This window comes from Entelurus aequoreus, linkage group LG15 (genome assembly GCF_033978785.1).
Source record: "Entelurus aequoreus isolate RoL-2023_Sb linkage group LG15, RoL_Eaeq_v1.1, whole genome shotgun sequence".
Lineage (NCBI taxonomy): Eukaryota > Metazoa > Chordata > Actinopteri > Syngnathiformes > Syngnathidae > Entelurus > Entelurus aequoreus.
The window spans coordinates 5006733-5027672 of record NC_084745.1 but is presented as its reverse complement, the minus strand read 5'-3'; the positions used below and the strand labels follow the sequence as shown (position 1 = coordinate 5027672).

General features: G+C 38.4%; 1 protein-coding gene across 5 annotated transcripts in view; it reads right to left on the bottom strand.

Moving 5' to 3' along the window:
* Positions 1 to 20940, bottom strand: part of wdr37 (WD repeat domain 37) — a 42376-nt gene that overhangs the window by 20543 nt on the left and 893 nt on the right. For 2 of the 5 annotated variants that reach the window (XM_062020635.1, XM_062020638.1), the window contains exons 3-6: positions 7278 to 7490; positions 2291 to 2387; positions 2050 to 2145; positions 676 to 740 (exon numbers count right to left, since the gene is read on the bottom strand). In XM_062020635.1, the coding sequence (XP_061876619.1) occupies positions 676 to 740; positions 2050 to 2145; positions 2291 to 2387; positions 7278 to 7424 (405 nt within the window). In that variant the 5' untranslated portion in view covers positions 7425 to 7490. Of the gene's footprint in view, positions 1 to 675; positions 741 to 2049; positions 2146 to 2290; positions 2388 to 7193; positions 7215 to 7277; positions 7495 to 20571; positions 20714 to 20940 lie in introns of those variants that run through there. The other 3 variants (XM_062020636.1, XM_062020637.1, XM_062020639.1) reach the window with 3 other exon arrangements.

Below are 20940 nucleotides of genomic sequence, written 5' to 3'. Positions count from 1 at the left end.
TTGCTGGTGGATGCTTTGTAGGTGGTCTTCATTAACTAACTAGTCCACTACCTTGCTGGTGGATGCTTTGTAGGTGGTCTTCATTAACTAACTAGTCCACTACCTTGCTGGTGGAGGCTTTGTAGGTGGTCTTCATTAACTAACTAGTCCACTACCTTGCTGGTGGAGGCTTTGTAGGTGGTCTTCATTAACTAACTAGTCCACTACCTTGCTGGTGGATGCTTTGTAGGTGGTCTTCATTAACTAACTAGTCCACTACCTTGCTGGTGGAGGCTTTGTAGGTGGTCTTCATTAACTAACTAGTCCACTACCTTGCTGGTGGATGCTTTGTAGGTGGTCTTCATTAACTAACTAGTCCACTACCTTGCTGGTGGATGCTTTGTAGGTGGTCTTCATTAACTAACTAGTCCACTACCTTGCTGGTGGATGCTTTGTAGGTGGTCTTCATTAACTAACTAGTCCACTACCTTGCTGGTGGATGCTTTGTAGGTGGTCTTCATTAACTAACTAGTCCACTACCTTGCTGGTGGATGCTTTGTAGGTGGTCTTCATTAACTAACTAGTCCACTACCTTGCTGGTGGACACTTTGTAGGTGGTCTTCATTAACTAACTAGTCCACTACCTTGCTGGTGGATGCTTTGTAGGTGGTCTTCATTAACTAACTAGTCCACTACCTTGCTGGTGGATGCTTTGTAGGTGGTCTTCAGCTTCTGGGACAGCTGGCTGGTGCTGTGGCTGGCTGTGGGAGAGAAGCATCACATTAGAGGACATACCTTTATTTATTTATTTATATATATATATATATATATATATATATATATATATATATATATATATATATATATATATATATATAGACCTTTAAGAAGTACTTTTCTACATTTTTAACCATATCTTTATATAGGATGTAGGCCTTTAAAAAGTACTTTTGTAGGGTTTTACCCATAAGATATCTTTATATATTACACAGGATGTAGGCCTTTAAAAAGTACTTTTGTAGGGTTTTACCCATAAGATATCTTTATATATTACACAGGATGTAGGGCTTTAAAAAGTACTTTTTGTACATATTTCTGCACAGAATCCTCACACAGTTAAAAAAACACAAACAAGTGTATTTCTCGCCATCTTCGGGTCTAAGTTGACCAACTTCTCGTCTTATGGCCACAACCTGCATGATTTATAATGGAGAATGAACTTTCACCTACTCAGAGGCGCTGCAGCAGCTCACTATGTCAATGATGCATCTGGTGATAAAAGTAGTTCCTCGCCGTTAGCACTTATAATAATAACAATATTGCAAATGTCTGGTCCATATGCAGGTCAGGACATGTAAATAATGTTGCTGATGTTTTTGGAGGCCCTTTAGGCACAACAGATGAATTGTTAGCCACCCGCACTTGTTAGAATAATAGTTTCCAAATCATCACTACAAACTTTGTGTTGCATTGAGTTCTGTCAAGTAAGAAGACAAAAGCTGTCTTTGAAACCTGCTAAGAAGAATGCTGGTAAAAGTCCACCATGTGAGGGGGAAAGCCACATGAAGGCTTTTCTGTTTTCTCTCGTGTTTGGTAATCAACAGAAGGATGTTGTTCTGGCCCAAGGACTTCAAAGCGGAGAGATGACAGGATCTGCCCAATTTCCAGACGAACTCTTTATGAACTATTTTACGAACTCTTTTTGAGCTGACCTTTTCTGTGAACTTTTTGCGACCTTTGTCCTTTGGAAACAGCCGTGGTCTTGTGGTCGGGGAGGCTCCAAAATAAAAGGAGGAGGCATACAATCTTTTGGCCGAGCGTGCTGGAGATTGTAGAAGGATACAACTCTCCTCAGTATATTGAGTCCAAATTGAATTCTGTCTCGGTGTAATTCTTTGCCTCTTGTCTTGTTCAATAGATGTCATCAGTGTTTGAACCTGACACTACTTGCCGTATATACCGTAAATAAAGTTAACATGCATAAAAAGTGTGTTTTCCACAGTGAATGATAGGCACATTTAAAAAAGGCCCTTCCAGACCAGCACAACAACATCAGAAGTCATACGAGACCTTTGGTTTTCAGGACCCCCTTAGAGGCGTCTCCTCCTTCAAGATTCTGCCCGTCGCCACTCAGACGTTCGTTCAGAGACTCGATTTCCCGTCGTACTGTAAAGTTAGCACAGAGCAGAGGCAAACACTGATCTCATTCTGGTCAATCAACACCCAGGATCAATGAAGAATGTTCCCAACAGAAGAGCTTCTGTGACCAGGACTGAGTTCCTGGAGCACACCCACACCAGGATTTACTCACGTTCATTGTTCTCAATGTAGAGATTCTCAAACTCCCGTTCAATCTGACCAAAGAGATCTAGAAGATTGTTACGCAGGGAGTGCGGCAGCTTGGAGTCCTGCAGGAAAACACAAAGATATTATTCTTCAAACAGGAAAACACAAAGATATTATTCTTCAAACAGGAAAACACAAAGATATTATTCTTCAAACAGGAAAACACAAAGATATTATTCTTCTATTCTTCAAACAGGAAAACACAAAGATATTCTTCTTCTATTCTTCAAACTGAAAAACACAAATATATTATTCTTCAAACTGAAAAACACAAAGATATTATTCTTCAAACAGGAAAACACAAAGATATTATTCTTCTATTCCTCAAACAGGAAAACACAAAGATATTATTCTTCAAACAGGAAAACACAAAGATATTATTCTTCAAACAGGAAAACACAAAGATATTATTCTTCTATTCCTCAAACAGGAAAACACAAAGATATTATTCTTCAAACAGGAAAACACAAAGATATTATTCTTCAAACAGGAAAACACAAAGATATTATTCTTCAAATAGGAAAACACAAAGATATTATTCTTCTATTCCTCAAACAGGAAAACACAAAGATATTATTCTTCAAACAGGAAAACACAAAGATATTATTCTTCAAACAGGAAAACACAAAGATATTATTCTTCTATTCTTCAAACAGGAAAACACAAAGATATTCTTCTTCTATTCTTCAAACTGAAAAACACAAATATATTATTCTTCAAACTGAAAAACACAAAGATATTATTCTTCAAACAGGAAAACACAAAGATATTATTCTTCAAACAGAAAAACACAAAGATATTATTCTTCAAACAGGAAAACACAAAGATATTATTCTTCAAACAGGAAAACACAAAGATATTATTCTTCAAACAGGAAAACACAAAGCTATTATTCTTCAAACAGAAAGAGTTTGTGCCTTCAAGCAGCCGTCTGGTCTCCTTTATACTGACCAGGTGATTAGGTACACCTGCAGCAGCTATTAACAAACAGCACTTGTACATATTCTGCCCTCATAGAAGGTCATACATTTCTAGTTTTCAGTTACACAATGCATCATACAGAGGGCAGTTAAAATAACAATATCACTAATAATCAGTGAATACTCAGTGAATACTCTGTGAATACTCAGTGAATACTCTGTGAATACTCTGTGAATACTCAGTGAATACTCAGTGAATACTCTGTGAATAATCAGTGAATACTCAGTGAATACTCAGTGAATACTCAATGGAGTATTGTTGGCACTTTTTGGATGTGTGTTTGTTGGTTTTATGGTTGCAATGACATCAGGACTCCTATTGGCATTTTTATTTCCATGTATTTATGAGTCAGCATTAAATAAAAGACGTGTTCTTGCCTCTCATATAGATTGAGAATTATTGTCCTTAAATAATTGTATTAGTGTTCCTAGTCCAGCGTTTAATAACTTAGAGCGGAGTCAACCTAGTGAGTGCTGACCAGCAGTGGCATGCAAAGTCTGCATTTGACAGCTCCAATAAAGAGCTGAGTCCTATTTCCTTTCTGCAGCCAACTGTTAAGAGGACAAGGAAACCAAATACTCCACTGTCACTCTTTCTTCTGGCAGCGGCTCAAAAGCGACAGTTCATCACGGCCATGTTAGTCCTTTAAGGGTTCTGTAAGCACGACACGGCAGTAAGTAAGATTACATTTAATGCATAGAACATGTTAGTCCTTTAAGGGTTCTGTAAGCACGACACGGCAGTAAGTAAGATTACGTTTAATGCATAGAACATGTTAGTCCTTTAAGGGTTCTGTCAGCACGACACGGCAGTAAGTAAGATTACGTTTAATGCATAGAACATGTTAGTCCTTTAAGGGTTCTGTCAGCACGACACGGCAGTAAGTAAGATTACGTTTAATGCATAGAACATGTTAGTCCTTTAAGGGTTCTGTCAGCACGACACGGCAGTAAGTAAGATTACGTTTAATGCATAGAACATGTTAGTCCTTTAAGGGTTCTGTCAGCACGACACGGCAGTAAGTAAGATTACGTTTAATGCATAGAACATGTTAGTCCTTTAAGGGTTCTGTCAGCACGACACGGCAGTAAGTAAGATTACGTTTAATGCATAGAACATGTTAGTTCTTTAAGGGTTCTGTCAGCCCGACACGGCAGTAAGTAAGATTACGTTTAATGCATAGAACATGTTAGTCCTTTAAGGGTTCTGTCAGCACGACATGGCAGTAAGAAAGAAAAGAGAAACCAACAGGCAGCCATTGTGTTTTAAGCTGCTTAGTTCTAAACCTAAACTCTCAGGAATATTAGGCTCATAATGCCAGTGGGTGAAAGGTCATAGTACATGTTATTAGTGAGATGGACTCAACTAGCATGTGGAGGAAAGACTAATATTAAAGTTTGATGAGGGTCAGTGCAAGCTGAGAAGAACTTGTACGTACACGACTAGCTACACTGATAACATTATCTATCATGAAGTATGTTCAACTAGGTTCCAGTAGACCTTGGTCAGCTTCATGTTCTTCAGACCACAAACTAGAAGTAGACCTAGTCCTGGTCCATGGTTCACTTGTGTTGAAGGTTACAACTCTGGACAAGCCCAGAATAAAATGAGATGTAAGTATTTCTTTCATTCACCAGCTGGGTGCTGAAACATTGAGCTCCTCCTTTGGATGCTGACCTGTTTTATGCTGATGAGGATCATACATAAGTCAGATCGGTCGATACCAATACCGGTCATATGTGTTAACTGTCGTGTTTTAAACGTATTTAGTGCTACTTCCTTAAACACTTTATAAAGTATTCTCTTCTTCTGTGTGTGTGTGACATGTTCAGTCTTGTCCTCCACTCTACTTCAACTTGATTTGCCATCATGGAGTTGATGAGCGGCTCCACACTGTGTATGGACACACATCATTGGCTGCTAGCTGCTGTCACATAAATAAATATGGGTTAGTGTTATAGTGTTTCAGGAAAATCATCCAATAGCGAGCGACAGCTGATAGATCGACATGACCCTGGATAAAAAACTAAAGAACGCCCAAACAAGATGGTGGTCAAAGAGGTGTGTCACATGTACATCTATGGCTGATGTTGTGTGGATATTATTTTCTCTCCTATTCATCTATTTGCTTATTTCCTCTTTTCAGAAGTTCCCAGTTGGACTTCTGTGGAAGTGTACAAAACATCTTCTTGTTTCACCACGTCACATTGCAACTAGCCTAGTGGTGCTCTCCTCTTCCCTGGAAGAGGAACATAAACAGTGGACATTACAAGATGGAACATAAACAGCGGACATTACAAGATGGAACATAAACAGCGGACATTACAAGATGGAACATAAACAGTGGACATTACAAGATGGAACATAAACAGTGGACATTACAAGATGGAACATAAACAGTGGACATTACAAGATGGAACATAAACAGTGGACATTACAAGATGGAACATAAACAGTGGACATTACAAGATGGAACATAAACAGTGGACATTACAAGATGGAACATAAACAGTGGATATTACAAGATGGAACATAAACAGTGGACATTACAAGATGGAACATAAACAGCGGACATTACAAGATGGAACATAAACAGTGGACATTACAAGATGGAACATAAACAGTGGACATTACAAGATGGAACATAAACAGTGGACATTACAAGATGGAACATAAACAGTGGACATTACAAGATGGAACATAAACAGTGGACATTACAAGATGGAACATAAACAGTGGATATTACAAGATGGAACATAAACAGTGGACATTACAAGATGGAACATAAACAGCGGACATTACAAGATGGAACATAAACAGTGGACATTACAAGATGGAACATAAACAGTGGACATTACAAGATGGAACATAAACAGCGGACATTACAAGATGGAACATAAACAGCGGACATTACAAGATGGAACATAAACAGTGGACATTACAAGATGGAACATAAACAGTGGACATTACAAGATGGAACATAAACAGTGGACATTACAAGATGGAACATAAACAGCGGACATTACAAGATGGAACATAAACAGTGGACATTACAAGATGGAACATAAACAGTGGACATTACAAGATGGAACATAAACAGTGGACATTACAAGATGGAACATAAACAGTGGACATTACAAGATGGAACATAAACAGTGGACATTACAAGATGGAACATAAACAGTGGATATTACAAGATGGAACATAAACAGTGGACATTACAAGATGGAACATAAACAGCGGACATTACAAGATGGAACATAAACAGTGGACATTACAAGATGGAACATAAACAGTGGACATTACAAGATGGAACATAAACAGTGGACATTACAAGATGGAACATAAACAGTGGACATTACAAGATGGAACATAAACAGTGGACATTACAAGATGGAACATAAACAGTGGATATTACAAGATGGAACATAAACAGTGGACATTACAAGATGGAACATAAACAGCGGACATTACAAGATGGAACATAAACAGTGGACATTACAAGATGGAACATAAACAGTGGACATTACAAGATGGAACATAAACAGCGGACATTACAAGATGGAACATAAACAGCGGACATTACAAGATGGAACATAAACAGTGGACATTACAAGATGGAACATAAACAGCGGACATTACAAGATGGAACATAAACAGTGGACATTACAAGATGGAACATAAACAGCGGACATTACAAGATGGAACATAAACAGTGGACATTACAAGATGGAACATAAACAGTGGACATTACAAGGTGGAACATGAGACCTATGTTGCTAACCCGGCCAGGAGTGTTGTATCGCCTCCTTTCAACGTGTGTAGATGTTTCTACAGGTGAGTTACAGTACATACATGCAGAGTTCATGTGGAGTTGTCCTCCTTACCTGCGACTCCAGCATGTCTCCTCTGTGTATGTTTCTACAGGTGAGTTACAGTACGTACTGTACATGCAGAGTTGTCCTCCTTACCTGCGACTCCAGCATGTCTCCTCTGTGGCTGCCAGCCGGTCTCTCCTCCGTGCTGTTGGTGCGTCGAATGGACAAACTGTGAGCCTTGCGCTTTTGCTTGGGGTGGCGAGCAGCTGAGGCGGAGCTGCTTCCAGCCTCCACGGGCATGACGCCTACTTTGCTGGGTGCTGCCGCCCCCTACCTGAAGTGCAGGCAGCGCTCAGTCAACACCATCTGCCTGCAGGTGCAACAGGAAGTGAGTGTGCAGGATGTAGCCGCCCTCACCTGACACATTCATCACATTACAAGAACACATGGGATAAACACCATATTTGAAGGACTATAAGCCGCTACTTTTTTCCTACGCTTTGCACTCTGCGGCTAATTTGTTGGTGTTCAACAAATAGTTTTCATAAAACACTGAAAAGGTGTGTTATTATTTGTACTACGGCGCCATCTTTTGGACACGTTCACTTACTGCAGGTGCTGCGGTTTGAACGTCTAAATTCTTCCCTTCTGTTTACCGGTAGTAATAACAATAACAATAATAATAACGGATTAGATTTTAATAGCACATTTCTATAGTACATGTGCCGTTTTGTCTACTAGTTGTCCATAGCGTTTCTACTCGTATGGTTTCTACATTCATCAGTCCAAGCAACGTTTCTGTGTTTTACAATATAACTACAACAATTCATACTTGCTAAACTGTCACGTTTGATAGTAGTGTTTCCATACATGTTTGTGCGTACTATCGTAATGTCGTCAAGCTAGCAGCTAATATGCTAACACGTTTACGAGTGTCTGTGTTAGCATTATTAACTTTATCATTGCATTCTTTTTGTACCGTTTCATTTCTCACAAATGTGTCAGTAAACTGACCAAAAGGTCACCGGGGAGTTATTGGGTCTGTTTATCTGATTGGAGACGACTTCTGTTTTGTTGGATCAGATGTTTTACTGCCGTGTTGCATGCACCGCTTAGAAACAATTAAGGTATGTAAAACAACATTTCACAAGGTATATATCTGCTGCTTATAGTACGGTGCAGCTAATATATGCAATATATATATATATATATATATATATATATATATATATATATATATATATATATATATATATATATATATATATATATATATATATATATATATATATCAGGGGTGTAACGGTACACAAACATTTCGGTTCGGTACGTACCTCGGTTTAGAGGTCACGGTTCGGTTCATTTTCGGTACAGTAAGAAAACAACAAAATATAAATGTTTTGGTTATTTATTTACCAAATGTGTAAACAATGGCTTTATCCTTTTAACATTGGCAACACTATAATAATTCTGCCCACGTTAATCAACATTAAACTGCCTCAAGTTGTTGCTCAGATTAAATAAAATGACAAAACTTTTCTTCTACATATAAAAAGTGCAACATTAAACAGTTTCAAGTCATCTCATCATGCTTAATTTATTACAGCATTTTTATTATGTACATGTTATATTATTATCAACATGTGCTAGCAGGGACCCTGCCATTCAAAACTAGGCTGCTGCATTACTAATGATTCATGTAACTATAGCTGGAAAAATGGTACAATAGCAATAGGAGAGACTATTCATCCCTGAACACCATGGAGTTCATGTAGGCTTTATGATGCACTTACATTATTATATCAACTATCAGAGACAGAAACTCTTCATTTAACATAATGTCCTTTTTTGCTGCTTCAACACAGAAGTCAAGTCAAATAACAGACAGACAGGGCTTTGCTGTCCGTAACACACACACACACACACACACACACACACACACACACACACACACACACACACACACACACACACACACGCACACGCACACACACACGACAGAAATGGACTGGTCCAGTGTTCAAGCAGTCATGTGCAACAATGAACATTGTGTCTCACAGACCAAGTCCACTTCCACCAAGTCCAAGGCGTTGAAGAAGAGTTGTGTTATTGACATTTAAGGCGAATGGAGGACAATTTATGGAAGCAACAATGTAACTCCAATAAATATTGAACATTTTAAAGGCCTACTGAAAGCCACTACTAGCGACCACGCAGTCTGATAGTTTATATATCAATGATGAAATCTTAACATTGCAACACATGCCAATACGGCCGGGTTAACTTATAAAGTGACATTTAAAACTTCCCGGGAAATATCCGGCTGAAACGTCTACCTGTCAACTGTCAGTTTAGCGTCTTTGTTTTCTACCTGTCAACTGTCAGTTTAGCATCTTTGTTTTCTACCTGTCAACTGTCAGTTTAGCATCTTTGTTTTCTACCTGTCAACTGTCAGTTTAGCATCTTTGTTTTCTACCTGTCAACTGTCAGTTTAGCATCTTTGTTTTCTACCTGTCAACTGTCAGTTTAGCATCTTTGTTTTCTACCTGTCAACTGTCAGTGTAGCATCTTTGTTTTCTACCTGTCAACTGTCAGTTTAGCATCTTTGTTTTCTACCTGTCAACTGTCAGTTTAGCGTCTTTGTTTTCTACCCGTCAGCTGTCAGTTTAGCATCTTTGTTTTCTACCTGTCAACTGTCAGTTTAGCATCTTTGTTTTCTACCTGTCAACTGTCAGTTTAGCATCTTTGTTTTCTACCTGTCAACTGTCAGTTTAGTATCTTTGTTTTCTACCTGTCAACTGTCAGTTTAGCATCTTTGTTTTCTACCTGTCAAGTGTCAGTTTAGCATCTTTTTTTCCTACCTGTCAACTGTCAGTTTAGCATCTTTGTTTTCTACCTGTCAACTGTCAGTTTAGCATCTTTGTTTTCTACCTGTCAACTGTCAGTTTAGCATCTTTGTTTTCTACCTGTCAACTGTCAGTTTAGCATCTTTGTTTTCTACCTGTCAACTGTCAGTTTAGCATCTTTGTTTTCTACCTGTCAACTGTCAGTTTAGCATCTTTGTTTTCTACCTGTCAACTGTCAGTGTAGCATCTTTGTTTTCTACCTGTCAACTGTCAGTTTAGCATCTTTGTTTTCTACCTGTCAACTGTCAGTTTAGCGTCTTTGTTTTCTACCCGTCAGCTGTCAGTTTAGCATCTTTGTTTTCTACCTGTCAACTGTCAGTTTAGCATCTTTGTTTTCTACCTGTCAACTGTCAGTTTAGCATCTTTGTTTTCTACCTGTCAACTGTCAGTTTAGTATCTTTGTTTTCTACCTGTCAACTGTCAGTTTAGCATCTTTGTTTTCTACCTGTCAAGTGTCAGTTTAGCATCTTTTTTTCCTACCTGTCAACTGTCACTTTAGCATCTTTGTTTTCTACCTGTCAACTGTCAGTTTAGCATCTTTGTTTTCTACCTGTCAACTGTCAGTTTAGCATCTTTGTTTTCTACCTGTCAACTGTCAGTTTAGCATCTTTGTTTTCTACCTGTCAACTGTCAGTTTAGCATCTTTGTTTTCTACCTGTCAACTGTCAGTTTAGCATCTTTGTTTTCTACCTGTCAACTGTCAGTGTAGCATCTTTGTTTTCTACCTGTCAACTGTCAGTTTAGCATCTTTGTTTTCTACCTGTCAACTGTCAGTTTAGCGTCTTTGTTTTCTACCCGTCAGCTGTCAGTTTAGCATCTTTGTTTTCTACCTGTCAACTGTCAGTTTAGCATCTTTGTTTTCTACCTGTCAACTGTCAGTTTAGCATCTTTGTTTTCTACCTGTCAACTGTCAGTTTAGTATCTTTGTTTTCTACCTGTCAACTGTCAGTTTAGCATCTTTGTTTTCTACCTGTCAAGTGTCAGTTTAGCATCTTTTTTTCCTACCTGTCAACTGTCAGTTTAGCATCTTTGTTTTCTACCTGTCAACTGTCAGTTTAGCATCTTTGTTTTCTACCTGCCAACTGTCAGTTTAGCATCTTTGTTTTCTACCCGTCAACTGTCAGTTTAGCATCTTTGTTTTCTACCTGTCAACTGTCAGTTTAGCATCTTTGTTTTCTACCTGTCAACTGTCAGTTTAGCATCTTTGTTTTCTACCCATCAACTGTCAGTTTAGCATCTTTGTTTTCTACCTGTCAACCGTCAGTTTAGCATCTTTGTTTTCTACCTGTCAACTGTCAGTTTAGCATCTTTGTTTTCTACCTGTCAACTGTCAGTTTAGCATCTTTGTTTTCTACCTGTCAACTGTCAGTTTAGCATCTTTGTTTTCTACCCGTCAACTGTCAGTTTAGCATCTTTGTTTTCTACCTGTCAACTGTCAGTTTAGCATCTTTGTTTTCTACCTGTCAACTGTCAGTTTAGCATCTTTGTTTTCTACCCATCAACTGTCAGTTTAGCATCTTTGTTTTCTACCTGTCAACCGTCAGTTTAGCATCTTTGTTTTCTACCTGTCAACTGTCAGTTTAGCATCTTTGTTTTCTACCTGTCAACTGTCAGTTTAGCATCTTTGTTTTCTACCCGTCAACTGTCAGTTTAGCATCTTTGTTTTCTACCTGTCAACTGTCAGTTTAGCATCTTTGTTTTCTACCTGTCAACTGTCAGTTTAGCATCTTTATTTTCTACCTGTCAACTGTCAGTTTAGCATCTTTGTTTTCTACCTGTCAATTGTCAGTTTAGCATCTTTGTTTTCTACCTGTCAACTGTCAGTTTAGCATCTTTGTTTTCTACCTGTCAACTGTCAGTTTAGCATCTTTGTTTTCTACCTGTCAACTGTCAGTTTAGCATCTTTGTTTTCTACCTGTCAACTGTCAGTTTAGTATCTTTGTTTTCTAGCTGTCAACTGTCAGTTTAGCATCTTTGTTTTCTACCTGTCAACTGTCAGTTTAGCATCTTTGTTTTCTACCTGTCAACTGTCAGTTTAGCATCTTTGTTTTCTACCTGTCAACTGTCAGTTTAGCATCTTTGTTTTCTACCTGTCAACTGTCAGTTTAGCATCTTTGTTTTCTACCCGTCAACTGTCAGTTTAGCGTCTTTGTTTTCTACCCGTCAGCTGTCAGTTTAGCATCTTTGTTTTCTACCTGTCAACTGTCAGTTTAGCATCTTTGTTTTCTACCCGTCAGCTGTCAGTTTAGCATCTTTGTTTTCTACCTGTCAACTGTCAGTTTAGTATCTTTGTTTTCTACCTGTCAACTGTCAGTTTAGCATCTTTGTTTTCTACCTGTCAACTGTCAGTTTAGCATCTTTGTTTTCTACCTGTCAACTGTCAGTTTAGCATCTTTGTTTTCTACCTGTCAACTGTCAGTTTAGCATCTTTGTTTTCTACCTGTCAACTGTCAGTTTAGCATCTTTGTTTTCTACCCGTCAACTGTCAGTTTAGCATCTTTGTTTTCTACCTGTCAACCGTCAGTTTAGCATCTTTGTTTTCTACCTGTCAACTGTCAGTTTAGCATCTTTGTTTTCTACCTGTCAACTGTCAGTTTAGCATCTTTGTTTTCTACCTGTCAACTGTCAGTTTAGCATCTTTGTTTTCTACCTGTCAACTGTCAGTTTAGCATCTTTGTTTTCTACCCGTCAACTGTCAGTTTAGCGTCTTTGTTTTCTACCCGTCAGCTGTCAGTTCAGCATCTTTGTTTTCTACCTGTCAACTGTCAGTTTAGTATCTTTGTTTTCTACCTGTCAACTGTCAGTTTAGCATCTTTGTTTTCTACCTGTCAACTGTCAGTTTAGCATCTTTGTTTTCTACCTGTCAACTGTCAGTTTAGCATCTTTGTTTTCTACCTGTCAACTGTCAGTTTAGCATCTTTGTTTTCTACCTGTCAACTGTCAGTTTAGCATCTTTGTTTTCTACCCGTCAACTGTCAGTTTAGCATCTTTGTTTTCTACCTGTCAACCGTCAGTTTAGCATCTTTGTTTTCTACCTGTCAAGTGTCAGTTTAGCATCTTTGTTTTCTACCTGTCAACTGTCAGTTTAGCATCTTTGTTTTCTACCTGTCAACTGTCAGTTTAGCATCTTTGTTTTCTACCTGTCAACTGTCAGTTTAGCATCTTTGTTTTCTACCTGTCAACTGTCAGTTTAGCATCTTTGTTTTCTACCTGTCAACTGTCAGTGTAGCATCTTTGTTTTCTACCTGTCAACTGTCAGTTTAGCATCTTTGTTTTCTACCTGTCAACTGTCAGTTTAGCGTCTTTGTTTTCTACCCGTCAGCTGTCAGTTTAGCATCTTTGTTTTCTACCTGTCAACTGTCAGTTTAGCATCTTTGTTTTCTACCTGTCAACTGTCAGTTTAGCATCTTTGTTTTCTACCTGTCAACTGTCAGTTTAGTATCTTTGTTTTCTACCTGTCAACTGTCAGTTTAGCATCTTTGTTTTCTACCTGTCAAGTGTCAGTTTAGCATCTTTTTTTCCTACCTGTCAACTGTCAGTTTAGCATCTTTGTTTTCTACCTGTCAACTGTCAGTTTAGCATCTTTGTTTTCTACCTGTCAACTGTCAGTTTAGCATCTTTGTTTTCTACCTGTCAACTGTCAGTTTAGCATCTTTGTTTTCTACCTGTCAACTGTCAGTTTAGCATCTTTGTTTTCTACCTGTCAACTGTCAGTTTAGCATCTTTGTTTTCTACCTGTCAACTGTCAGTGTAGCATCTTTGTTTTCTACCTGTCAACTGTCAGTTTAGCATCTTTGTTTTCTACCTGTCAACTGTCAGTTTAGCGTCTTTGTTTTCTACCCGTCAGCTGTCAGTTTAGCATCTTTGTTTTCTACCTGTCAACTGTCAGTTTAGCATCTTTGTTTTCTACCTGTCAACTGTCAGTTTAGCATCTTTGTTTTCTACCTGTCAACTGTCAGTTTAGTATCTTTGTTTTCTACCTGTCAACTGTCAGTTTAGCATCTTTGTTTTCTACCTGTCAAGTGTCAGTTTAGCATCTTTTTTTCCTACCTGTCAACTGTCAGTTTAGCATCTTTGTTTTCTACCTGTCAACTGTCAGTTTAGCATCTTTGTTTTCTACCTGTCAACTGTCAGTTTAGCATCTTTGTTTTCTACCTGTCAACTGTCAGTTTAGCATCTTTGTTTTCTACCTGTCAACTGTCAGTTTAGCATCTTTGTTTTCTACCTGTCAACTGTCAGTGTAGCATCTTTGTTTTCTACCTGTCAACTGTCAGTTTAGCGTCTTTGTTTTCTACCCGTCAGCTGTCAGTTTAGCATCTTTGTTTTCTACCTGTCAACTGTCAGTTTAGCATCTTTGTTTTCTACCTGTCAACTGTCAGTTTAGCATCTTTGTTTTCTACCTGTCAACTGTCAGTTTAGTATCTTTGTTTTCTACCTGTCAACTGTCAGTTTAGCATCTTTGTTTTCTACCTGTCAAGTGTCAGTTTAGCATCTTTTTTTCCTACCTGTCAACTGTCAGTTTAGCATCTTTGTTTTCTACCTGTCAACTGTCAGTTTAGCATCTTTGTTTTCTACCTGCCAACTGTCAGTTTAGCATCTTTGTTTTCTACCCGTCAACTGTCAGTTTAGCATCTTTGTTTTCTACCTGTCAACTGTCAGTTTAGCATCTTTGTTTTCTACCTGTCAACTGTCAGTTTAGCATCTTTGTTTTCTACCCATCAACTGTCAGTTTAGCATCTTTGTTTTCTACCTGTCAACCGTCAGTTTAGCATCTTTGTTTTCTACCTGTCAACTGTCAGTTTAGCATCTTTGTTTTCTACCTGTCAACTGTCAGTTTAGCATCTTTGTTTTCTACCTGTCAACTGTCAGTTTAGCATCTTTGTTTTCTACCCGTCAACTGTCAGTTTAGCATCTTTGTTTTCTACCTGTCAACTGTCAGTTTAGCATCTTTGTTTTCTACCTGTCAACTGTCAGTTTAGCATCTTTGTTTTCTACCCATCAACTGTCAGTTTAGCATCTTTGTTTTCTACCTGTCAACCGTCAGTTTAGCATCTTTGTTTTCTACCTGTCAACTGTCAGTTTAGCATCTTTGTTTTCTACCTGTCAACTGTCAGTTTAGCATCTTTGTTTTCTACCCGTCAACTGTCAGTTTAGCATCTTTGTTTTCTACCTGTCAACTGTCAGTTTAGCATCTTTGTTTTCTACCTGTCAACTGTCAGTTTAGCATCTTTATTTTCTACCTGTCAACTGTCAGTTTAGCATCTTTGTTTTCTACCTGTCAATTGTCAGTTTAGCATCTTTGTTTTCTACCTGTCAACTGTCAGTTTAGCATCTTTGTTTTCTACCTGTCAACTGTCAGTTTAGCATCTTTGTTTTCTACCTGTCAACTGTCAGTTTAGCATCTTTGTTTTCTACCTGTCAACTGTCAGTTTAGTATCTTTGTTTTCTAGCTGTCAACTGTCAGTTTAGCATCTTTGTTTTCTACCTGTCAACTGTCAGTTTAGCATCTTTGTTTTCTACCTGTCAACTGTCAGTTTAGCATCTTTGTTTTCTACCTGTCAACTGTCAGTTTAGCATCTTTGTTTTCTACCTGTCAACTGTCAGTTTAGCATCTTTGTTTTCTACCCGTCAACTGTCAGTTTAGCGTCTTTGTTTTCTACCCGTCAGCTGTCAGTTTAGCATCTTTGTTTTCTACCTGTCAACTGTCAGTTTAGCATCTTTGTTTTCTACCCGTCAGCTGTCAGTTTAGCATCTTTGTTTTCTACCTGTCAACTGTCAGTTTAGTATCTTTGTTTTCTACCTGTCAACTGTCAGTTTAGCATCTTTGTTTTCTACCTGTCAACTGTCAGTTTAGCATCTTTGTTTTCTACCTGTCAACTGTCAGTTTAGCATCTTTGTTTTCTACCTGTCAACTGTCAGTTTAGCATCTTTGTTTTCTACCTGTCAACTGTCAGTTTAGCATCTTTGTTTTCTACCCGTCAACTGTCAGTTTAGCATCTTTGTTTTCTACCTGTCAACCGTCAGTTTAGCATCTTTGTTTTCTACCTGTCAACTGTCAGTTTAGCATCTTTGTTTTCTACCTGTCAACTGTCAGTTTAGCATCTTTGTTTTCTACCTGTCAACTGTCAGTTTAGCATCTTTGTTTTCTACCTGTCAACTGTCAGTTTAGCATCTTTGTTTTCTACCCGTCAACTGTCAGTTTAGCGTCTTTGTTTTCTACCCGTCAGCTGTCAGTTCAGCATCTTTGTTTTCTACCTGTCAACTGTCAGTTTAGTATCTTTGTTTTCTACCTGTCAACTGTCAGTTTAGCATCTTTGTTTTCTACCTGTCAACTGTCAGTTTAGCATCTTTGTTTTCTACCTGTCAACTGTCAGTTTAGCATCTTTGTTTTCTACCTGTCAACTGTCAGTTTAGCATCTTTGTTTTCTACCTGTCAACTGTCAGTTTAGCATCTTTGTTTTCTACCCGTCAACTGTCAGTTTAGCATCTTTGTTTTCTACCTGTCAACCGTCAGTTTAGCATCTTTGTTTTCTACCTGTCAACTGTCAGTTTAGCATCTTTGTTTTCTACCTGTCAACTGTCAGTTTAGCATCTTTGTTTTCTACCTGTCAACTGTCAGTTTAGCATCTTTGTTTTCTACCTGTCAACTGTCAGTTTAGCATCTTTGTTTTCTACCTGTCAACTGTCAGTTTAGCATCTTTGTTTTCTACCTGTCAACTGTCAGTTTAGCATCTTTGTTTTCTACCCGTCAACTGTCAGTTTAGCATCTTTGTTTTCTACCTGTCAACCGTCAGTTTAGCATCTTTGTTTTCTACCTGTCAACTGTCAGTTTAGCATCTTTGTTTTCTACCTGTCAACTGTCAGTTTAGCATCTTTGTTTTCTACCTGTCAACTGTCAGTTTAGCGTCTTTGTTTTCTACCTGTCAACTGTCAGTTTAGCATCTTTGTTTTCTACCCGTCAACTGTCAGTTTAGCGTCTTTGTTTTCTACCCGTCAGCTGTCAGTTCAGCATCTTTGTTTTCTACCTGTCAACTGTCAGTTTAGTATCTTTGTTTTCTACCTGTCAACTGTCAGTTTAGCATCTTTGTTTTCTACCTGTCAACTGTCAGTTTAGCATCTTTGTTTTCTACCTGTCAACTGTCAGTTTAGCATCTTTGTTTTCTACCTGTCAACTGTCAGTTTAGCATCTTTGTTTTCTACCTGTCAACTGTCAGTTTAGCATCTTTGTTTTCTACCCGTCAACTGTCAGTTTAGCATCTTTGTTTTCTACCTGTCAACCGTCAGTTTAGCATCTTTGTTTTCTACCTGTCAACTGTCAGTTTAGCATCTTTGTTTTCTACCTGTCAACTGTCAGTTTAGCATCTTTGTTTTCTACCTGTCAACTGTCAGTTTAGCATCTTTGTTTTCTACCTGTCAACTGTCAGTTTAGCATCTTTGTTTTCTACCTGTCAACTGTCAGTTTAGCATCTTTGTTTTCTACCTGTCAACTGTCAGTTTAGCATCTTTGTTTTCTACCTGTCAACTGTCAGTTTAGCATATTTGTTTTCTACCTGTCAACTGTCAGTTTAGCATCTTTGTTTTCTACCTGTCAACTGTCAGTTTAGCATTTTTGTTTTCTACCTGTCAACTGTCAGTTTAGCATATTTGTTTCCTACCTGTCAACTGTCAGTTTAGCATCTTTGTTTTCTACCTGTCAACTGTCAGTTTAGCATTTTTGTTTTCTACCCGTCAACTGTCAGTTTAGCATCTTTGTTTTCTACCTGTCAACCGTCAGTTTAGCATCTTTGTTTTCTACCTGTCAACTGTCAGTTTAGCATCTTTGTTTTCTACCTGTCAACTGTCAGTTTAGCATCTTTGTTTTCTACCCGTCAACTGTCAGTTTAGCGTCTTTGTTTTCTACCCGTCAGCTGTCAGTTCAGCATCTTTGTTTTCTACCTGTCAACTGTCAGTTTAGTATCTTTGTTTTCTACCTGTCAACTGTCAGTTTAGCATCTTTGTTTTCTACCTGTCAACTGTCAGTTTAGCATCTTTGTTTTCTACCTGTCAACTGTCAGTTTAGCATCTTTGTTTTCTACCTGTCAACTGTCAGTTTAGCATCTTTGTTTTCTACCTGTCAACTGTCAGTTTAGCATCTTTGTTTTCTACCTGTCAACTGTCAGTTTAGCATCTTTGTTTTCTACCTGTCAACTGTCAGTTTAGCATCTTTGTTTTCTACCTGTCAACTGTCAGTTTAGCATCTTTGTTTTCTACCTGTCAACTGTCAGTTTAGCATCTTTGTTTTCTACCTGTCAACTGTCAGTTTAGCATCTTTGTTTTCTACCCGTCAACTGTCAGTTTAGCATCTTTGTTTTCTACCCGTCAACTGTCAGTTTAGCATCTTTGTTTTCTACCTGTCAACCGTCAGTTTAGCATCTTTGTTTTCTACCTGTCAACTGTCAGTTTAGCATCTTTGTTTTCTACCTGTCAACTGTCAGTTTAGCATCTTTGTTTTCTACCTGTCAACTGTCAGTTTAGCATCTTTGTTTTCTACCTGTCAACTGTCAGTTTAGCATCTTTGTTTTCTACCTGTCAACTGTCAGTTTAGCATCTTTGTTTTCTACCTGTCAACTGTCAGTTTAGCATCTTTGTTTTCTACCCGTCAACTGTCAGTTTAGCATCTTTGTTTTCTACCTGTCAACCGTCAGTTTAGCATCTTTGTTTTCTACCTGTCAACTGTCAGTTTAGCATCTTTGTTTTCTACCTGTCAACTGTCAGTTTAGCATCTTTGTTTTCTACCTGTCAACTGTCAGTTTAGCGTCTTTGTTTTCTACCTGTCAACTGTCAGTTTAGCATCTTTGTTTTCTACCCGTCAACTGTCAGTTTAGCGTCTTTGTTTTCTACCCGTCAGCTGTCAGTTCAGCATCTTTGTTTTCTACCTGTCAACTGTCAGTTTAGTATCTTTGTTTTCTACCTGTCAACTGTCAGTTTAGCATCTTTGTTTTCTACCTGTCAACTGTCAGTTTAGCATCTTTGTTTTCTACCTGTCAACTGTCAGTTTAGCATCTTTGTTTTCTACCTGTCAACTGTCAGTTTAGCATCTTTGTTTTCTACCTGTCAACTGTCAGTTTAGCATCTTTGTTTTCTACCCGTCAACTGTCAGTTTAGCATCTTTGTTTTCTACCTGTCAACCGTCAGTTTAGCATCTTTGTTTTCTACCTGTCAACTGTCAGTTTAGCATCTTTGTTTTCTACCTGTCAACTGTCAGTTTAGCATCTTTGTTTTCTACCTGTCAACTGTCAGTTTAGCATCTTTGTTTTCTACCTGTCAACTGTCAGTTTAGCATCTTTGTTTTCTACCTGTCAACTGTCAGTTTAGCATCTTTGTTTTCTACCTGTCAACTGTCAGTTTAGCATCTTTGTTTTCTACCTGTCAACTGTCAGTTTAGCATATTTGTTTTCTACCTGTCAACTGTCAGTTTAGCATCTTTGTTTTCTACCTGTCAACTGTCAGTTTAGCATTTTTGTTTTCTACCTGTCAACTGTCAGTTTAGCATATTTGTTTCCTACCTGTCAACTGTCAGTTTAGCATCTTTGTTTTCTACCTGTCAACTGTCAGTTTAGCATTTTTGTTTTCTACCCGTCAACTGTCAGTTTAGCATCTTTGTTTTCTACCTGTCAACCGTCAGTTTAGCATCTTTGTTTTCTACCTGTCAACTGTCAGTTTAGCATCTTTGTTTTCTACCTGTCAACTGTCAGTTTAGCATCTTTGTTTTCTACCCGTCAACTGTCAGTTTAGCGTCTTTGTTTTCTACCCGTCAGCTGTCAGTTCAGCATCTTTGTTTTCTACCTGTCAACTGTCAGTTTAGTATCTTTGTTTTCTACCTGTCAACTGTCAGTTTAGCATCTTTGTTTTCTACCTGTCAACTGTCAGTTTAGCATCTTTGTTTTCTACCTGTCAACTGTCAGTTTAGCATCTTTGTTTTCTACCTGTCAACTGTCAGTTTAGCATCTTTGTTTTCTACCTGTCAACTGTCAGTTTAGCATCTTTGTTTTCTACCCGTCAACTGTCAGTTTAGCATCTTTGTTTTCTACCTGTCAACCGTCAGTTTAGCATCTTTGTTTTATACCTGTCAACTGTCAGTTTAGCATCTTTGTTTTCTACCTGTCAACTGTCAGTTTAGCATCTTTGTTTTCTACCTGTCAACTGTCAGTTTAGCATCTTTGTTTTCTACCTGTCAACTGTCAGTTTAGCATCTTTGTTTTCTACCTGTCAACTGTCAGTTTAGCATCTTTGTTTTCTACCTGTCAACTGTCAGTTTAGCATCTTTGTTTTCTACCTGTCAACTGTCAGTTTAGCATCTTTGTTTTCTACCTGTCAACTGTCAGTTTAGCATCTTTGTTTTCTACCTGTCAACTGTCAGTTTAGGCTGCTCGCCGGCTCCTCATCACCACTTCAAGATGGAAGCCCAATTTCTCGCGTCACAGCAGCCAATGCTGCGTCTACTTCTAAAAGATGTCTATGCTGTCAACCGCCAAAAACATTCAAACAAAGGCTGCTCTCACCACGTGCCGCAGACAGCTGACCGGATGTGACGTAGTGACGTCTCCCGCTCTCAGGACGTTAGTGTCCAAGTCTGCTTCAGATGATTTAGTCAAACTCTCTTAGACTTGAAACTGACTTCCGTGTCACGTGGTGTTTTTACTTTTACCAATGAGCGCACACGCTACTCGTACAGCAGCCAATAGAAACGCGGTGACGTCAGACGCAGGGCTCGTGTCGCGCTCCGCTGAATGTGTCTTCGCAAAAAGGAAAGGAGAGATAATACATGAAGTGGTCTAACAGATGAGAGGAAGATACACTTTAATATTAAATTAAAATTCAAACAATGAAAAGCGCTTCAGAGATTTGACACGTCACGTATTTATTGTAGC